Below are 16206 nucleotides of genomic sequence, written 5' to 3' on the forward strand. Positions count from 1 at the left end.
CTCCCGCCGCCGCCGTCACAGAGGCGCGGCCCCGCCCCCGGGCGCGCGCCGTGACGTCACGGGCGAGGCGGCGGAAGCGGCGGTCGGGCCGGGCCGGGCCGCGCTGCCGCCGCCGCTCCCCGCGGCCTCCGCCCCGCGCCGCTCCGGCCCGCCCCGGGCCGCGCTCCCGCCCGCCATGAGCTGCCGGCAGCCGCTGCCCAGCGAGCGGGGAGCCAGACAGAGGTGCGGAGGGCCTGGGGGGGAAGGAGCGGCCGCGCTGAGGGGAGGGGGCCCGGCCGCTCGGGGCAGCCCCGGGGGCGGGGAGGGGAGAGCGGGCCCCGAGCGCTCGGAGGGTTCCGTGGGGCTGCGGGGGATTCGGGGGAGATTCTCGGCGGAAGCTGAGGGGCGGCGGAGCGGGGGGAGCTGGGGGATGCTGCGGTCAGGGAATGCGGTGGAAGGGACCCTAAAGGCCGTCCTGTATCGCCCCTGCCACGGGCACGGACGCCTTCCATGGCCCAGCGCGCCCCGAGCCCCTCCGGGCTGCCGAGGTCACTGCAGGGGTTGAAAGGAGGGATCCAGAGGCAGCGTGGGGGAAATCAGGAATAGCCCTTCCCCAGCGCTCCCGGGCAGATGGGCAGCGAGCGATCCCAGCGATGGGGAGCAGGGAGGCAGCTCGGGCTGTAGGCGTGGGCCAAACCCCGGCAGCTGAGGCTGCTGCACGGAAAGGAGCCAGTTATAAATACCTCCCTCCAGTCTGTTTTGACTCATTCGAGCACGGATTAATTTTAGGCACACCAAAACAGCTCCGTGCCGTGTTTTTTTGGAGGCTGCTGAGATCCTGGCTGACTTGTCGTGTTTGTAGGGCGGGGAGGAATCGTTTGATGTTTGTGTAGGAATTCTGGGATGCTGCTGGGGAGCAGCTGCGCTGTGTTGGTGTCACAGAATCGCACAGTGGCGGGGGTCGGAAGTGACCCAGCTCATCCAGTGCCACCCCCACCACGGGCAGGGACACCTCCTACTGTCCCAGGCTGTTCCAGGTCCTGTCCAGCCTGGGCTTTGAGGTCTTCCCTTTATCTCCTCGAATCTGGGAGCATTAGCACTGCCCCCACCCCATTATACTCCTCCAAACTCTGCTTGGCTTCGATGCCCGCAAAGATTTGGATGGAAATTAGGTTAAAGCTTGTACTCACCATGCCAGACAGTGCAGTGTCACCAGAGGATGGTAAACACATCAGAAACAGGGAGGAGTTTGTTTTCATGAGGTGTTTCCTGACAAAACCTTATTCCCGCATGGGAAATGTGATTGTTTTGGAGTGTGACTCAACTCCAAACACTGTCAGAGTGGAGAGAATCATTGTGGGGTGGTGTGAGCAGGTGAATAATTGGAGATTGGCTGGGCTGTCCCCAGCCTGTCAGGTGTCACTCTGAGCCCAGGGATTATTTTTATATCTGCAAAGTTGGCAATTGTTAAATGAGTTTGGCTTTAATCCATGTCCCTTATAGTGGCAGGAAACATCTTGTGAGGAACAAGATCCTTTTCTCTGTGCCCTCAGGCTGCAGCTAAAAGGGGAATATGGGAGCCCCCAGCAGCTCAGGGGGCTGGAGACATCCTGCATTCATTTATCAGGCGTTCCTGCCTTTTTTCGGTGCCTTCAGAGGACGAAGCAGAAGGTGGATCAGTGAGCTGATCATTTCTTTTCCCTGCAGGAAGAGGAGGAGGAATGGCAATGAAGATGATGGCCACGTTCCCCAGACCAAACGTAGCAGCAGGAGCACTGTCCTGCAGGACTCGTGGGACACTGAGGTGAGAGCCTTCCCAGGCAAACCCATCCTGCATTCCAGCAGCAGCTGGAATATCCTGTGCTTTTTTTTTTTTGCATTTTGATTTCTTAGCTTTGTGTTTGAGGTCGTGAGGTTTGACTCGGTGACATCAGAGATAGAAATCAGTTTGGAAAAATCAGCATTCCCAGTGAGCCTGCTTATCCTTGGCCTGAATATTTCTGGGAAGAAACTTCAAATCCTGCCTCACAGCACCCAGGGAAATGATTTCCTGCTTTTTGTTTTTGCTGTGTGGGCTGGGCTGTGCCCAGAGCTGAGGGGCTGTGAGGTGCTCACTCTGCCTGACCATCAACTTTGCCTTTCCCCACAGTGAGCTGATTATTTGTGGGAGAAAGACAAAACACATTCCAGGCAGGCCTTATCTGATGTGGAATAAAATGCCCTAATAGAGCTGCTCAGTTTAAGCAAGACTTGTTCACAGCTAAATCAGACTCAAAACTCATTGTTATTTTCTCATATTTTCCATTATTTCTTTGCTGGATGTGGGATAAACTCTTGTTTTCTTACCCCTCACCAGACAGCTGTTCTCTCTGTGCAATTTGAGATTTAATTTCTTAGAAAAAAATAATTTAAATTGCTGATTTCCCAAGTGCTGCCAGATTTTCTGAGATGTTACCTGGGTGAATCACCTGAAAATTCACTGTGAGCAATGTCCTTGTGTTGTAAAACATGCATGGAAAAGAGGGTAGAGAGCAGAGGCTTCCTCTCTGAAGTTAATGAAATTAATTTCTTTGAAGGTTTTGGAAGTATCCTTGGTTTTTTAAAGCCTCCTCACTTTGAAGGTGGATTGCAATGAGCAATTACAGTCTGAATTATTATGGAATTAACTCAATTATTCAACTGTTAGCTGTACTTCGCAGAAAACATTTAGTTGCTGTGCAACTTGGAGCTCTTTTATAATCTGGAAATGGTTTCTGATGGCTACTTCTACATTCCTGTTGTGAGAGTGACTCTCTCTTAGCCTGGACAAGTAGGGTACGTGACAGGACACTGCTGGAAATGCTCTAAGAGCTGCTGTCTGTCACGAAGGAATCCTCTGGGATGGAACCTGCCCCGTGCTGCTGTGTTCTCAGGAGGGAGACTTTGCATTTTTTGGGGTGTGCTGGGGAGCAGCAGCGCTGGTTTGCTGCTGTCTGACACTGAATCACTTGTCCAACAGGTCAGAGCCCTCCGTGCGCGTAGGGTAGTTACAGGCTAAAGCAGCTTTGTGGCGGGAGGAGGACGGATTTAGTGTGGAACAAGGGATTGAAGTGGGAGTAATGAAATTAAGGATATCAGGAGAACTCCCCGATGGTGAGTGGCAGAAGCACCTTTGCTTGTCGTGTAAACACCCGGAGTTTGGGCAGAGCCACTGAAAGCAGGGCTGGCAGTGGCCACACAGCAGGGTGACATCAACCCTGGCCTGGTTTCCTGCGGGGGAGCATGGCTGACCCAGGGCAAGGTCACTGCTCAGCCTAACACAGACTCTGCTTCTTGCATGCACTTGCCTGGTAAAATCTGGTTTTAACACTTTAAAGCTGGTGTGAGGCGGGGAGGAGCTCTCACTGCTGAGGAGTGTGGACACAGCTTCTCAAACAGCACGGGAACAGAATTCCCAGTGTTTTCTCCTGATGAATGGAGCTTTTTCTTTTTGTTTTTTTGGCTTGTTTTCTTGTCGGATCCCTCAGCTGAGCATGCCCAGAAATTCAAGCCACGAGATTAAATCTGTATTATTCCAACATTTGGTTAAGGACTTCCTGTGCCAAAGGGAGAAATCCTTGTGCTCATTGTGCACGAGTTCTTCTGATTGGTGCCACTTGGAAAGTCTCAGCCAGTTTGCAACGCTTGGATTTAGCTTCCTGATACTTTGCTGTCTGCAAAGACACCTCTTGCTGGTTAAAGATCCCCACTTGTTTTGGGATATTGCCTGGGAAAGGGGAATGGGAGCAATCTGTGACTTCCAAGAGCCAAGTGAGAGTCGCTTTTCATCACTGAGCATCGCACACCTGCTTTTTGTGAAACATTACCCAAAGTCCTGATTCCTCTGGCATGTTTTGGTTCAAACGGACTGTTCCCTCTGGCCAGAACAGGCCTCTTTGAGAACACAGCATCGGGATGGCAATAAAGCAGTGTTTTAAACTTGATGGTAATCAAGCAATGTTTTAAACTTGATGGTAATCAAGCAGTGTTTTTTGCCAGGATCTCTTCCCATTTTTTTTTGTCTTCCGTGTTTTGCTCTGGAGAATGAGGTGAAGGGAGGTTTTTCCTTAGTGGCAGTTCAAACCTGGGCTCTTCTGTGATGTTATCCCTCAGTCCCTGATTTTGAGTCCCACTGCTCATCCAAATCACATCCAATTCCAAAGGATTTGCTGTTTCCTCTTTCTGGATTCCTTTTACCCAGGACGGGCAGCACCCCTGACTTCTGACTTTCACAGGATGGAAACAGAGTCTCTTCAGTCTCCATCAGTGCAGCTTTCTGGCCAGTTGCTGTGAGGATGTGCCATTCCTGGTGCTCCTGGAGAAGCCACTCACAGGGTACAGCCACCCTGAGGGTGACAGAACCCTCAGGCCTGGGCTCAGTCCTTGGAGAGGCACAGCCACGGGGCTGCAGCTGCAGCCAGGGTTAAACATTAGCGAGGCAGAGCCTTTGCCACAGAATTTCGCTTCCTGTTCAGCCTGTCCTCCCTTTTCCAGGTCAGCTGTGGTGTTTGCCCTGTATTGGGTTAGAAATCCATTGCTTGTCCCCACATCTAACCAAGAGAAGCTGTAGTGGATCCTCCAAGGGGACCCCCCTCTTGGGAATGCTGAGGTTCTGCAGCCTGGGGAATCACCAGTGCAAACCCTTTGCTCTCGTTTTTCCAGGGAAGGAAGCGAGTCTGAGTGTTCTGGCTGACCCTTTCCTTCCTGAACAACTTCTGCAAACCCCAATTTCTCATAGTTCGTCTTTGTTCTGGCCAGGATTGAAACACTGCCGGGTTCTTGGCAGAGATCAAATCAAAGTTCTTGTCCCCCACTATCCAGGGAAGGACTGCTCTTCAGTTCTAACTAAAACCAGATCGTGGCTTTGTTAAACTCCTCTTGGAAGGTGTTGAGAGTAGCAGGGGCTGAGTGGCTTTTTCTCCAGTTCCTGTCCCAAGGGATTGTCCCAGATCTACACATTTAACAGGACATTTGTTTTAAAACTTGAAGTGTGATGTTAAGGGTTAATGAGCCCAGTAAACCTTGAAGATGCCCTTTGATAGTTAAAGCATTCATAAATATCACCGGGCTGCTTTCCTTTGCCCCTGTAAAGCTTTGTTGATGCCTGTCTTGCTGACTTGATGACTTTAAGGATTCTTTTCTTGTCTGATTGTAGTCCAAATGCGTTACAGAATGTGCACCACAGCCTGGGGACACGGTAGGTGTTCCGTGTGATGGAGGGGTGAGCCAGTGCTAGTGAACCTTTGCCTTGGAGAACTGGAAATAAAGAGGGTCTGACAAACCCCATCTGTCACCAGCCTGAGGTGTCAGAAGCACGTCCCAGGACACACTGCCAGCTTTGAGATGCACAAAATAATCACTGCTAACAGCTGGAGAATATTCGTTGGGATGTGAAACGGCAGCAGCGAGCGGGGCCAGGTTCTGATTTGGATTTTTACCTTGATTTGCAGAAGGTGGCTGTAACGAAGCTCACTAAGGAGCGCAGACTAAAAGGAAACAAAGTGCCCTGTGCGGTGGGTTTCTCTCCGAGGCTGCCTGACCCCTCAGCATCGCGGGTGACTCTTTGTGCTGCTCTGCACCACCCCACTCCTCCCTGTCCTGCGGGCTCTCTCCCTCTCTAGATGCAGGAAGAGGAGCTGGTTGCTCCCGCGGTTCCATCTCTGCTCCCTCGGCAATGACCCCGCTGTGTGTTTCTCTCTCCTCGCAGCCCGGGGCCCTGGGCTTGGCTTGCTGTGCTCGCAGGGAGCTGAAGGGATTGTGGTGCTTAGCGAAACAAAGGGGTTTGTCAGGGTTGGATGGTCAGGATCGATGGTGGATCGGGGCCGGGGGAGGGGAGGGTTGTGTTGTGTTCCACCCAAACATCCACAGTGCCTCCCCGGGCTCTGCACGGCTGCTGGTTTGCACCATTCCTGATTTATTCCAAACACGCTGCTGGGTGCTGTTTGCACCATTCCTGATTTACTCCAGGTGAGGAGGCCCTTCTGGAAGTGGTGCTGACTGGTAAATCCCTGAGGATTTAGTGAAATCTGTCCTCTTCTGATATGGTCACAAAGCTGTGACTTTGTGGCTTAATCCTTACAAAAATATCGATTTTTCTTTAGCTGCTGTCACTTACTCTGTCTGCTTTTATGAATCATTTATGGGGTGGCAGAGTAGCCACTTGCTGATTGACTCACCCAAATATTTGCAGTCCTGACCAGCAGATCACACAAACTAAAACTGGAACTAATGGAACGTTTCCTTAGCAGCCCTTAAAATGGTGTTTTATGTCTTTGAATCCCTTATGGTGATGACAAATGCTCTTCCAGCCATTCCCTTGAAATGTGGTTGTCCTAAATGCTGGCAAATGAGCCCTGGCCTCTTATCCCAGTCAAATGCTGGGTTGTCTTTCCTGCATGAGCAATTCCTCAGTGCCTGTTGCTCTTTCACTGCCAAATCAAGTAAATTGGTGTGGAATTGCTATGGAGCACTTCCAGTTAACTGCCATGGAGTGCTTAACTGGGAGAGGAGTACTTGATGGTGGTGTTCAAAGACTTCAGCTGGGTGTTGTGTGCGTTTGTTTCTCACAGCCTCTTGCTTTGGATGCTTCAGATCTCACTTTAGGATTGCCTCGTAGGAAAGTGCTTTGCATGGTGCTTCCCTCAAACCTCTGCAAGAGCAGAAGTGCCAACCCTGCCCTGCCTGCCTGCACTGACACTGCAGCTCCCTGGGAATGTTCTTTATTTTCCAATTCTCTGATCACCCCAGCAAACTTCACTAGTGCAAACGTGGGGTTGGGGGCAGAGCTGAGGGGTTTAACTGGGGATGATTGAAATCCAACGCCCTGGAGGTCACTGAACCCCGGGTGAAGGCTTGTCCCTTCAGCTCTGTCACACTGGTGTGGGCAACAACAACCTCTCCGTGCCAAGGTGGATTTATTCAGTCCATCGGGCTGGAAACGTGGAGGGAGGGATTTATGCTAAAGGCTTGCTTCTGCGGGGTGAGGAAGCAGTGTCTGATGTTGCTGTTCACCTCTGTGTGTCCCAGTCCTCCAGCAGTGACAGTGGGAGCAGCAGCAGCAGCAGCAGCTGTAGCAGCAGCAGCATCAACAGCCCCGACAGAGGAGAGTCCAGCCTCAACCCCAGGATTGCAGGATCCAGCCCTGTCTCCTCCCAGCCTTTCCATGAGCAGTCTGCACTAAGCCAAGGTCCTTACTTCCACATCAACCAGATCCTGAAGGAAGCCCACTTCCACAGCCTACAGAGCCGGGGACGCCTCCCTACATGATGATCCAGCAGCTCCCTGCCTTCTGTGAAGGGACAGCACTGTGTAGATTTGATATTTCAACTTCAAAGTTTGTTAAAATGGAATTGCACAAAATTGCCTGTTGCCTTTTCAGTCTATATTTGAAATAACAGGTTAACAGGAGATTGTTTACTTGTGGTTTGCTGCACTATTGCAATGCAAAAGGGGCTTTGAAGCAATTTTTATAGGATTCTTTTTGGTTGGTTCTGAAGTACGTGGCAAGAGGAGACTGAGGAGTCCACATGTGTGTTATAGGATTGCAAACTGTCCAATTCCAATCGACTGCCTAATCTGTTTGTTAGCAAGTTGTTGCTTTCTGTAAAGTTCTCTTAAGCGTTCCTCTTCAGTTTTATAAGTCTTTTTTTAATTTCAATAAACTAGTTAAAAAATGATTTGGCAACATAATTTTTTGAGCATTCAGAGTTAGCGAGAATAGGAGCAGCGAGTGCAGGTCCTTAGGCCTGTGAGCCCAGCTCAGGGTGATGAGTCGTCTCTCATGAGCTTCACTGCTGCAGGAGTGGAAGGGAAATGTGAAATTGGAGCCAGGACAGGTCGGGCAAGTGCTGCAGGGGCCACTCAGAGCAGGGTGGTGGTGCCTGGAGGACACAGCTGTCCTACCCTGCTCCAGCACCCCTCTCCAACTGTGAAATGGTTTGTTTTCTGTTAGTGTGTAGGTTGTTTTGGCTTTTTTTTTTTTCTTTTAATTTTACTTTAACAATGTAAGAATAAGAGGTGAAAGAGCAGCTCCACCTCTGTTCCAGCAGCCAGGGGACAAGGACAATCCAAGCTGTGCCTGGTTCCCGTGACACGCGGATGGGAAGCACTGCCAATCCCGGAGGTGTCACCAAGGGGACAGACAGACAGATGTCAGTGAAGACAAACCCAGAGCAGTTTTATTGTTGCTGCCTCACTTGCTCATGCCCGAGAGCCAGCCCAGCCTGAAGAGGGACGGTGCCGCCGTGTCCTCGTCGTCGGTGACGAGCTGCCGGAACAGGGAGCCCGGCCGAGCCGCCTCGTCCTCCCTGGGCAGCACGGCAGCAGCAGCCACTCCCTGGGGGTGACAAAATGACTCTCACAGCACCCCCGGGCTCCCTCCGTCCCCCCAGCACTGCTGGGGCAGTGACAGACACACACCTCGCTGCTGGCAGCAACAGGCACTTGGCAGATGTCACTCGATGCTCCTAAAACCCCTGAACACCCATCAACACCCTCTGAGCAGCAGGGCAGGGGCTGCTGCTCTCAGAGCAAGGGATCACAGCGTGGTGGAAGCACAGCTGGTGCCCTTGCAGGAGCTGTTCTTGGAGAACTGCGGATTTTAACCTCTCCAGAAGAGTTTTAGCATTGAAGAAGGAGCAAGCATCTGTCAGGGATCCTGGCAAGTGTGGCTAGCACAGGACATGGGTGTGCTGAGCACAGCACAGCAGCTGAGGGGAGTGACAGAACGAGCCAGACATCACTGCACACTTCTATGCTCTAGTCCAGCTGAGCTGTGAGAGGTAAGGAATACCTTTGCTGGGAAGTTTTGGGCTTTTAAACACCCCTTCTGCTGGGTCTGGTCCTTAAGGGCTCCAAAAAATGGAGAAGGAGAGTTGCAAATTGAACATCATCTCAAGTGACACAGGTAAAACCAGGCCTTTACCTCTTTGTCTTGGCTCTTGTCAACTCAACAACTTGTCCCAGTTGCCAAGACCACCACGGATAGATTGGGCTGGTAATAAGTAAAGGAGACATGAATTGCTGCTTCCCACAGCAGCGAGGTGTTCCTTGGCTCTCACCCAGCACACAGAGCTCCATCTAAGCAGATGTTTTAAACTGGGGGAAATGGAGCAACAGAAAGATTGGCTGCTACAGCTGAGCACCAGGGGAGCAGCAGGACACTCCTCACACAGCTGGGGTACCTGGCCAGGCCTCCTCGGGGGTTACAGGACAGCATCCCACTGCAAAGGAGTTCAAGCATTAGCTACTGTCCCTCAGCCTTTCTTGCAGCTCTCTTCAGTGAGTTGTCTTTGATGCATTGCCCTCATCCATGTAAACCCCCACTGCCTCTGCAGCCTGTCACGGAGCAGTGGCCCCAAAACCACAGGGGCAAAGGAGAAATCCACCCCGTCCCCTGCTGTGCTGCCATATTGATTCATTTTACTGGAAATAAAAATCAGGTGAAATAACATTTGGCTACTTTCTTCTTTGCCCACAAACTCCAGTGTCAGGGGAACGATGGAAACTGGGAAAATATTCCTATTTTTACAGCTCAGTTCAAACACCAACCTGGACTCTTTCTGTGCTCCTGGCAGTGGACTTGCTCTTCCGTGAGCTCGACATGCTCAGCGGCAGAAGTCCAAACCTTAAGAAATGGAAGAAAGAAATGTGGGAAGCAGTGATTGCAGAGCAGCTTCCCAGAGGCAGCAGAATGCCTGGAAGAGCCGGGTGCCTCACCTGATCTGGCTGGATGCTAAGGGCAGGATGTTGTGGAGCTCCTGCGAGCTCACTGTGCCGCCCCTGCTCGTGTACTGGTTTTCTGTCCCAGTCAGCAGGCCAAAGAGAACCTGGAAGGCACCAGGAGATGCTTGGATTTGGGGAAGAGAAGCTCAAAGGCACCAGGATTTGGGGAAGAAAAGCTGGAAGGCACCAGGAGCTGCTTAGATTTGGGGTTCCTGCAGAGCTGACCCCACAGTACGTGGTAAGTCCACTGGCACACCATCACCACTGAGTGTGAACACAAAATGTCTCCCTTCCCCCTCTGAACTCTGGTGTTTAATTATTCCCACAGTTGAGTCCCAGAGCTGTTTCAGCACTACTTAACCCAATTAGTGTTGCACAGGCTCTGGTGAATCCTGTTAGATAAAGTTCAGGCAGCTCCACATGCAGGGTGTGCAGCCGGCTCAGCCAGCTCCTCTTATCTTCAGCTGGCACTGAACATTCTTCCCCTTCCCAAGCAAGTGCCAGTGCTTATCTTGAGGCATTGAGCAGTTTAAAGGAGCCCAGCTGCCCTGCTGAAGGCTCTCTGCAGTCTCCCTGCTCCCTACCGAGGTTCTCTGCACCAGGCGGTTCAGGTTGCTGTTCAGGTGAGGGGTGAACACATCCAGGTCGAAGGGGTCGATGTGTCCCTCCAGGAAGTCGATGACCTTCTCAGTCCTGCAGGCAGAGCAGAGGGCTCCTGTCAGGGGTGACATCCTGGTGATGCCAGCTCTGAAGCAGCCAGGGATTTCCTGTCTGCAGTGACTGAGCACAACAGGAATTACTCAGCAGAACAGCAGCTGCCCCACGGGTTTCCAACTCTTACACAACCCCAGCAGCAGGAACCTGCTCCCCGTGGTACCCCCAAGGCTTTAACTCTTGGCTGGAAGCTCAACTGCTCTGTCCAGGGGCACCCTCTGAGGGGGGATCCTATGCACACACAAGGAAGGGGGACACAGAACCCCACCCCTCCCCTGTTTTGAGGGTGAACTCAGTGTTTGAGCAGTGTCAGAGCTTGGAGCTTGCACTGTTTTGGGGCCCCCAAAACACTGCTGGAGGATGTGTACCCCAGAACGCGCCATACCTGGAGTCCTGCTTGAACCTGCTGGGTTTTGTGTCCTCACTCTTGGCTGTCAGGATGATGCTGAGGTACCTCAGGTCGTAGAGTAACTGCAGAGCCCTGCTCTGGGTCAGGGGGAAGCTGTCCGGCCTCTGCAAACAGGACAGGCAGGATTGGGGCTCCGCCCTGGCACAGGGGAGGCTGCCCAAGGGGCACACCAACCCCAAGGCACAACCAGAGTGTGACATCTGGTGTCTGCCTCAGCTGTGGGGGAGGCAGGGTGAGTGTAAGGGTGTCCCCTCTCCAGCTGTCAGGACATTTTCTGTCCCAGGTGCTGGATGTGTCCCTGCATTCCCAGCCACGCTCCCATCCCACACCCAGGTACCTTCTCCTGCTTCTGCTCCACCAGCTTTCCATAGGCAGCGAGCACCTCTGCCATGCAGCTCCTCAGCAGCTCCTGCAGGGTGACCTTGGGCAGGGTGTGCCCCCCAACCCTGTTCACCTCCTGGCACAGGCTGAACAGGAGGCACTGCACGTGCCACGAGGGCTGGCCAGGGGAAGAGAGTTTATTTGCAGTTGCTCTCTAAACTCCATTCCCTTCCACATCCCTTCAGAAGGCTGGTGGGAGTGTCCCACTTCCTCAGCAGCCACAAAGCTCTACCCCTCAGCTTGGCTCAGGCATCTCACAGGGTCTGGGTTACTGACAGCCCCAGATTTTGGCTTACAGCAGCTCCCAAAGCCCCCAAAAGACTTTACCAGACACTGAGTGCAGTGAGAAGAGAACTGCTTGTGCACCTTCTGTCAGCACAGACCCTGCTCTGCCCACCCACTCCCTGGGGCTGTTCCTCCCTCATCTCCTGGGCCTCCTGAATTCCCACCCAGCTGCTTTTCCCCTCAGATAACAGAGCTCACTGGGTAAGGCTCACTGCATTTCCCTGTCCAGTCCCTCCCGTGCTGTGCAAACACAGAACTCACTCCAGGCCTGGCCCTCCTCCCCCTGCCACCTGCTCTGTCCCTGTGACGTCCTTCCTGTGCCACCACCACAGCCCTGGGAAGCCACACGTCTCAGTTCCCTTAGGATTCCACAGTCCCACTGTTGCAGCCCTGTCCTTCAGTGCATCCAACTTCCACTGAACCTCTCTCCTGGGACCTCTGTGTTTAAAACCAGGCCTAAGTCCTCCTCTGGCTCAGCTTTACAGGATCTGGGCCAACCCTACCCACAGAGATAAACAGTGACAATGACCTATTTCCTTCCTCTGACCTCTGTCCTCACGAGTACCTCAAAGAGCACCAGAGAGTGTTTGTCCTCTGCTGGTGACACCAAACACCCTCCCCAGCAGCCCAGCGAGGTTCTGGCAGCAGCGCTGGGCTCCTCCCTCAGGCTGCTGCTCATACCTGCACAGGCAGCCGGATCTTGGACGTCACGCTGCTCCCAGACTCGCTCTCCTCCTGGATTTCAATCTCCTCCCAGTTGGTGGCCGTGGCCAGGACGGAGCCGGCTGTGTCGAGCAGCAAGGTGTGGGTGAAGCACTGAACCAGGCCCTGGAGCACAACAGTGGAACTGATCACAGGACACTTCTAACAGGGCCAGGGCCAGCCAGCCCACCCTGCCTGTGCCTGCTGCATCCCTGCAGCTCCCAGAGTGAACCTGAGGGACAGCAGGGCACGGAGCCACCCCTCCCTGACCGGGCAGCAGCACAGGGAGCTCTGGGCAGCCCCAGCGAGGGAACCCTCCCCAAACCATCTCCGAGGAGGGAAACTGCTCCTTACTTTGGTGACAGCCGAGCTCCAGAGCTGATAGGCCAGCAGGCTCTGCTGCAGGAGCTCTGCCTTCACCCCCTGCCACTTGGCCAGCTCGGGGGATGCTTCCTGGGCTTTGCCCTTGCCCAGCTTCTTGGCAGAGCGCGGTTCCCTGGGCGCCGGCTCCGCGCCGCCCGCCTGGCCCAGCACACAGCGCTGCAGGTGAGGGCACAGCTCGGGCAGCGCCTGGCACAGCCTGGCCATGAAGAGCACGGCGTTGAGCCTGGCGTCCCCTGGGGCATCCAGCTGGCTCTGGGCACTCTGGAGCTGCTCCTGGACGCAGCCCAGGAGGTGCTGGACGCAGGCGACGCAGCGGTCGCGGAGCAGCCCCTGCACGGTGCCGGCGTCGGCGAAGCGGTCGAAGGCGGAGCGCGGTGGCACCGCGGGCTCCTTGGGGACAGAGTCGTCCCCGGGGAGGTAGGACAGGACATCCTCCAGCCTGGCCTTCAGCTGGGAGTCCAGCGCGGAGCAGAAGCTCTGCACGCACGGCGTGAGCGCCTGTGCCTTCATGGCCAGCCCGCTCCTGGCGAAGGGCCCGCGCTGCCCCACGCTGAGCCACGCCGCGTCCCCGGGCAGGTCCCCGGGGCTCTCCGACCACAGGAACAGGGCCACGTTGTGCTCCTGCTGGATCTGCTTGCTCAGGGCACCGCTGCCGGCTTTCACTTCCAACTCCTGCAAGGCTACAGCCAGCAGCTGCTTGGAGCTGCTTGAGATGGAGTCGAAGCCTTCTTTGGTCAGAGTCTGCAACGGAACAGGGAGAAAAAACAAGTTCAGTGTGCCACTAAAACACACCCTCAGTGCACTGGTGAGACGACACCTGGGGGAGCAGAGCAAGGCTCCCCACAGCACAGCAGCACCCACCTGCAGCCTGTCCAGGAAGAGCTCCTGCAGCAGCTCCTCCCAGAAGGACACGGGCCTGTCCAGCAGCCGCCGGCACACGGCCTCCCAGTTGTGGCTGCTGGACTCGCTGGACAGCAGCTCCCACACGGCATCACGGATCCCTGCCAGCCCCCTCATGCTCTTCACGTACACCAGCAGGCTCCTGACCCCCGTCCTGATGTCATCACTGCACCTGCAGGCAAAGTTTCTCCTCTGTGAGGGGGCGAGGCCCTGGCACAGGGTGCCCGGCTGCGGGGTGTGCTGTGCTGCTTCTGGCTGCTTCAGTCGGGGTGAAGGATGAGGAGGATGAGGGCATGAGGAGGAAGTCAGCCAGGCTGGGACTGCCCTGTCCCACTCACATGTTGATCCACTGCTGCAGGGTCTCCCTGAGGTACTCCTGGCTGATGGGGTGCGCCAGGGTCCGCAGGGCCGGCTGGAATTCCACCACCGACTCAGGCAGGTACTTGAACCAGCTGCTCAGCTTCAGATCCTCCTCCAGCACCCCTCCTCTCCCTGGAACCACAGCCAGGGATCAGCCCAGCACAGGGCACCCTCCTGCCTGCACACATGGGCAGGTGCAGGCCTCACCTGCGGGGTTCTGGCCCGTGCTGCTCTCCAGGGTGGAGAAGAGCAACCCACAGGGCAGGGCTGGCTCCGGGACCATCCCCTCAGGCACGGTGTAGAAGAGAGCGTGGGCCTGGTACAGCGTGGTGCTGAGCAGCTCCATCAGGGAACACACCTGAGCTTTGATTCCTGCGCCTGCAGAGAGGTGACTTTGAGCCAAGGCAGCCCTTCAGCACAGGTCAGTGGCAGGGAAGGGCTGGAGGGTGAAGGACTCGGCCTCATGCCCCACCTACTTCCCCATTGCAGGTGGGCTTGGCCTAAGCCCCTGAGCACTGTTAATTTTTGTGCTGTTCCACAGTGTCCCTGCCACCATGAGATTTTTGGGAATTGCCCGTCCCTGCTCTGGGGGCAGGAGGCTCAGCCCCAGCTCCCCAAGCAGCAGCCCCGTGGCACTGACCGTGGTGTGGCTGGTTGAGCAGCTGCTGGATGGCCAGTTTCCTGGCCAGCAGGAAGTCAGCCAGGGCCTGGCGTGGCGAGCTGTCCTCCAGCAGCATGATGGCACACAGGGCTTCTGCCACCGCCTGGTCTGAGCCCGTGGGGCAGCGCAGCAGGGCCTTGCTCTCCTGCAGGATGGTGGATCTGCCACAGGAACCAGCTGGAGTCACTGCCCGAGCCACACGCTCAGCCGGGCTCGCTGAGCCAGCCCACCCTGTGACTCTGTTCACACTGTGCCACTTGTATCTGGATATTACAGGACTGGTGAGGTGGTTGTTGTGCCAGCCTTGTGGAATGGTTTGGATTGGAAAGGATCTCCCTAAATCCCCGTCAGCCCTGTCCCGTTACTTGATGGAGCCCCCAGGCTGTGCTTGCTGGCCATGGGATATTCCCTCACCTGCCAGCTTTCCAGGGCATTCCTGGGGCACTGTGCTCCCAGCCTGGCACCTGCCCCAGCCCAGGATCCTGCCCCGTGGGATCCAGGTGCAGCTGCCTCATGCAGAGCCTGTGGGACAGCTGAAGAATTCCCCCACCTCGCTGAGCCCATCTCTGTCCTGCCTTCCCAGGGCTGTGTCTGAGCCAGCCCCACTGAGCACTTTGGGCTGGGAGGGAACTTTAGGCTCGGCCAGTCCCAAATCCCTAATCCAGGCTGCTCCGAGGCTCATCCAGCTTCCAGGGTGGAGCACTGGGACACCTCCAGGGATGGGACAGCGGGTAAGCCGTGGCGGGGCCTCCCCCAGCGCTTACCTGAGGTGGCTGGCAGCCGCCACCTGGCGCAGCAGGATGGGGAAGCGGGCGAGGACGGGGCCGGCGCGGGCCCGGGCGGTGTCCAGCTGCAGCTGGCGGCGCAGGTGAGCCCCGAGCAGGTGGAGCCGGGCCGCGGGCAGGAAGCGGCCGCCTTCCACCGCCCCCCACACCTGCTCGGGAACCTCCAGCAGCAGCTTCAGCTGCGCCGCCGCCCCGTAAAAACCCTGCCGAGCGGCGGGGCCAACCTGGAGAGGGCACACGGGGCTCAGGGGAGGATGGGGGAATGGACGGCGGGATTGAAGCGGGGAAGGAGAACGGGATGAGCGGAGACGAGAAGGGATGGGGATGGGGAGGTGGGAAAGCGCAGAGCGGGAGGGAGATGAGAGGGGGAAAGAATGGTTCCGAGCGGGACAGAGGGCCCGAGGGGCGCTGCCCGCGGCCCCTCACCGTGCCGGCGGGGCCGGGCCGGGCGGCGCCGCCGCGCTGCAGCCCCCGCACGGCGCCCAGCAGGCGCTCGGCGCTCCGCCGCATCTCCGCGATGGTGTCGGCCGCCTCGATCAGGTCGCGGTAGCGCTCGCCCACCATCTGCCGCAGCTCCTCCCGCTTCTGCTCGATGCCGGCGCGCAGCCGCCGCTCCACCGCCCGCAGCTCGGCCGCCGTGTGCGCCTCGAACAGCGCCTCGGCCTCGGCGCCGCGCGCCGCCATCGCCGCCGCCACACCGGCACCGGGCCCGGCCCGCGCCGCCGCCGCCGCCATCTTGGTCACGGGAAGGGCACGGCGCTTCCGGGCGTCACCGCTGGGCGGTGCCGCCATCTTTGTGCCGGGCACAGCCGCCCCTCCGTGCCATTTCCATGGCAGCGCCGCCGCCATCTTTGTGCCGGGCACAGCCACCCCTCCGTGCCATTTCCATGGCAGCGCCGCCGCCA

The 16206-nt window shown here is 56.2% G+C and overlaps 2 protein-coding genes across 4 annotated transcripts; one reads left to right on the plus strand and one right to left on the minus strand.

The window, feature by feature from the left end:
• The first annotated feature begins 73 nt into the window (after nucleotides 1-73).
• VCF1 (VCP nuclear cofactor family member 1) lies at nucleotides 74-7673 on the plus strand. Of its 3 annotated transcripts, XM_085556639.1 has the most exons (5): nucleotides 74-222; nucleotides 1687-1783; nucleotides 5153-5194; nucleotides 5448-5510; nucleotides 7024-7673. In XM_085556639.1, the coding sequence occupies exons 1-5, from the start codon at nucleotides 176-178 to the stop codon at nucleotides 7261-7263; spliced, it is 489 nt and encodes a 162-aa protein (XP_085412765.1). In that variant the 5' UTR covers nucleotides 74-175; the 3' UTR covers nucleotides 7264-7673. The 3 variants fall into 3 exon arrangements, with proteins under 3 accessions (XP_085412765.1, XP_085412764.1, XP_021404188.1); XM_085556638.1 differs by lacking the exon at nucleotides 5153-5194 and having other exon boundaries at nucleotides 5448-5552; XM_021548513.2 differs by lacking the exon at nucleotides 5153-5194.
• Nucleotides 7674-8148: 475 nt separating this feature from the next.
• On the minus strand, nucleotides 8149-16069 carry COG1 (component of oligomeric golgi complex 1). Its single transcript, XM_021548512.4, has 14 exons — nucleotides 15728-16069; nucleotides 15281-15525; nucleotides 14496-14677; nucleotides 14063-14233; nucleotides 13834-13987; nucleotides 13457-13667; nucleotides 12566-13336; nucleotides 12191-12337; nucleotides 11181-11342; nucleotides 10820-10947; nucleotides 10305-10413; nucleotides 9715-9824; nucleotides 9547-9622; nucleotides 8149-8332 (listed from the first exon to the last, which is right to left on the minus strand). Exons 1-14 carry the CDS (start codon nucleotides 16034-16036, stop codon nucleotides 8189-8191), a joined length of 2919 nt encoding a protein of 972 aa, XP_021404187.4. The 5' UTR covers nucleotides 16037-16069; the 3' UTR covers nucleotides 8149-8188.
• Nucleotides 16070-16206: the final 137 nt, after the last annotated feature.

The sequence above is a fragment of the Lonchura striata genome, chromosome 18 (assembly GCF_050655825.1).
Source record: "Lonchura striata isolate lonStrDom1 chromosome 18, ASM5065582v1, whole genome shotgun sequence".
Classification (NCBI taxonomy): domain Eukaryota; kingdom Metazoa; phylum Chordata; class Aves; order Passeriformes; family Estrildidae; genus Lonchura; species Lonchura striata.

Bases quoted from the DNA above. Each gene is read 5' to 3' on its own strand.
- VCF1 (XM_085556639.1), top strand. From the start codon at position 176: ATGAGCTGCCGGCAGCCGCTGCCCAGCGAGCGGGGAGCCAGACAGAG. The intron at 223-1,686 runs GTGCGGAGGGCC...TTTTCCCTGCAG, and splicing joins GAGCGGGGAGCCAGACAGAG to GAAGAGGAGGAGGAATGGCA. The intron at 5,511-7,023 runs GTGGGTTTCTCT...TGTGTGTCCCAG, and splicing joins GAAACAAAGTGCCCTGTGCG to TCCTCCAGCAGTGACAGTGG.
- COG1 (XM_021548512.4), bottom strand. From the start codon at position 16,036: ATGGCGGCGGCGGCGGCGCGGGCCGGGCCCGGTGCCGGTGTGGCGGCG. The intron at 9,623-9,714 runs GTGAGGCACCCG...CCATTTCTTAAG, and splicing joins TTAGCATCCAGCCAGATCAG to GTTTGGACTTCTGCCGCTGA. The intron at 8,333-9,546 runs GTTGGTGTTTGA...TGTCACCCCCAG, and splicing joins GGAGCACAGAAAGAGTCCAG to GGAGTGGCTGCTGCTGCCGT.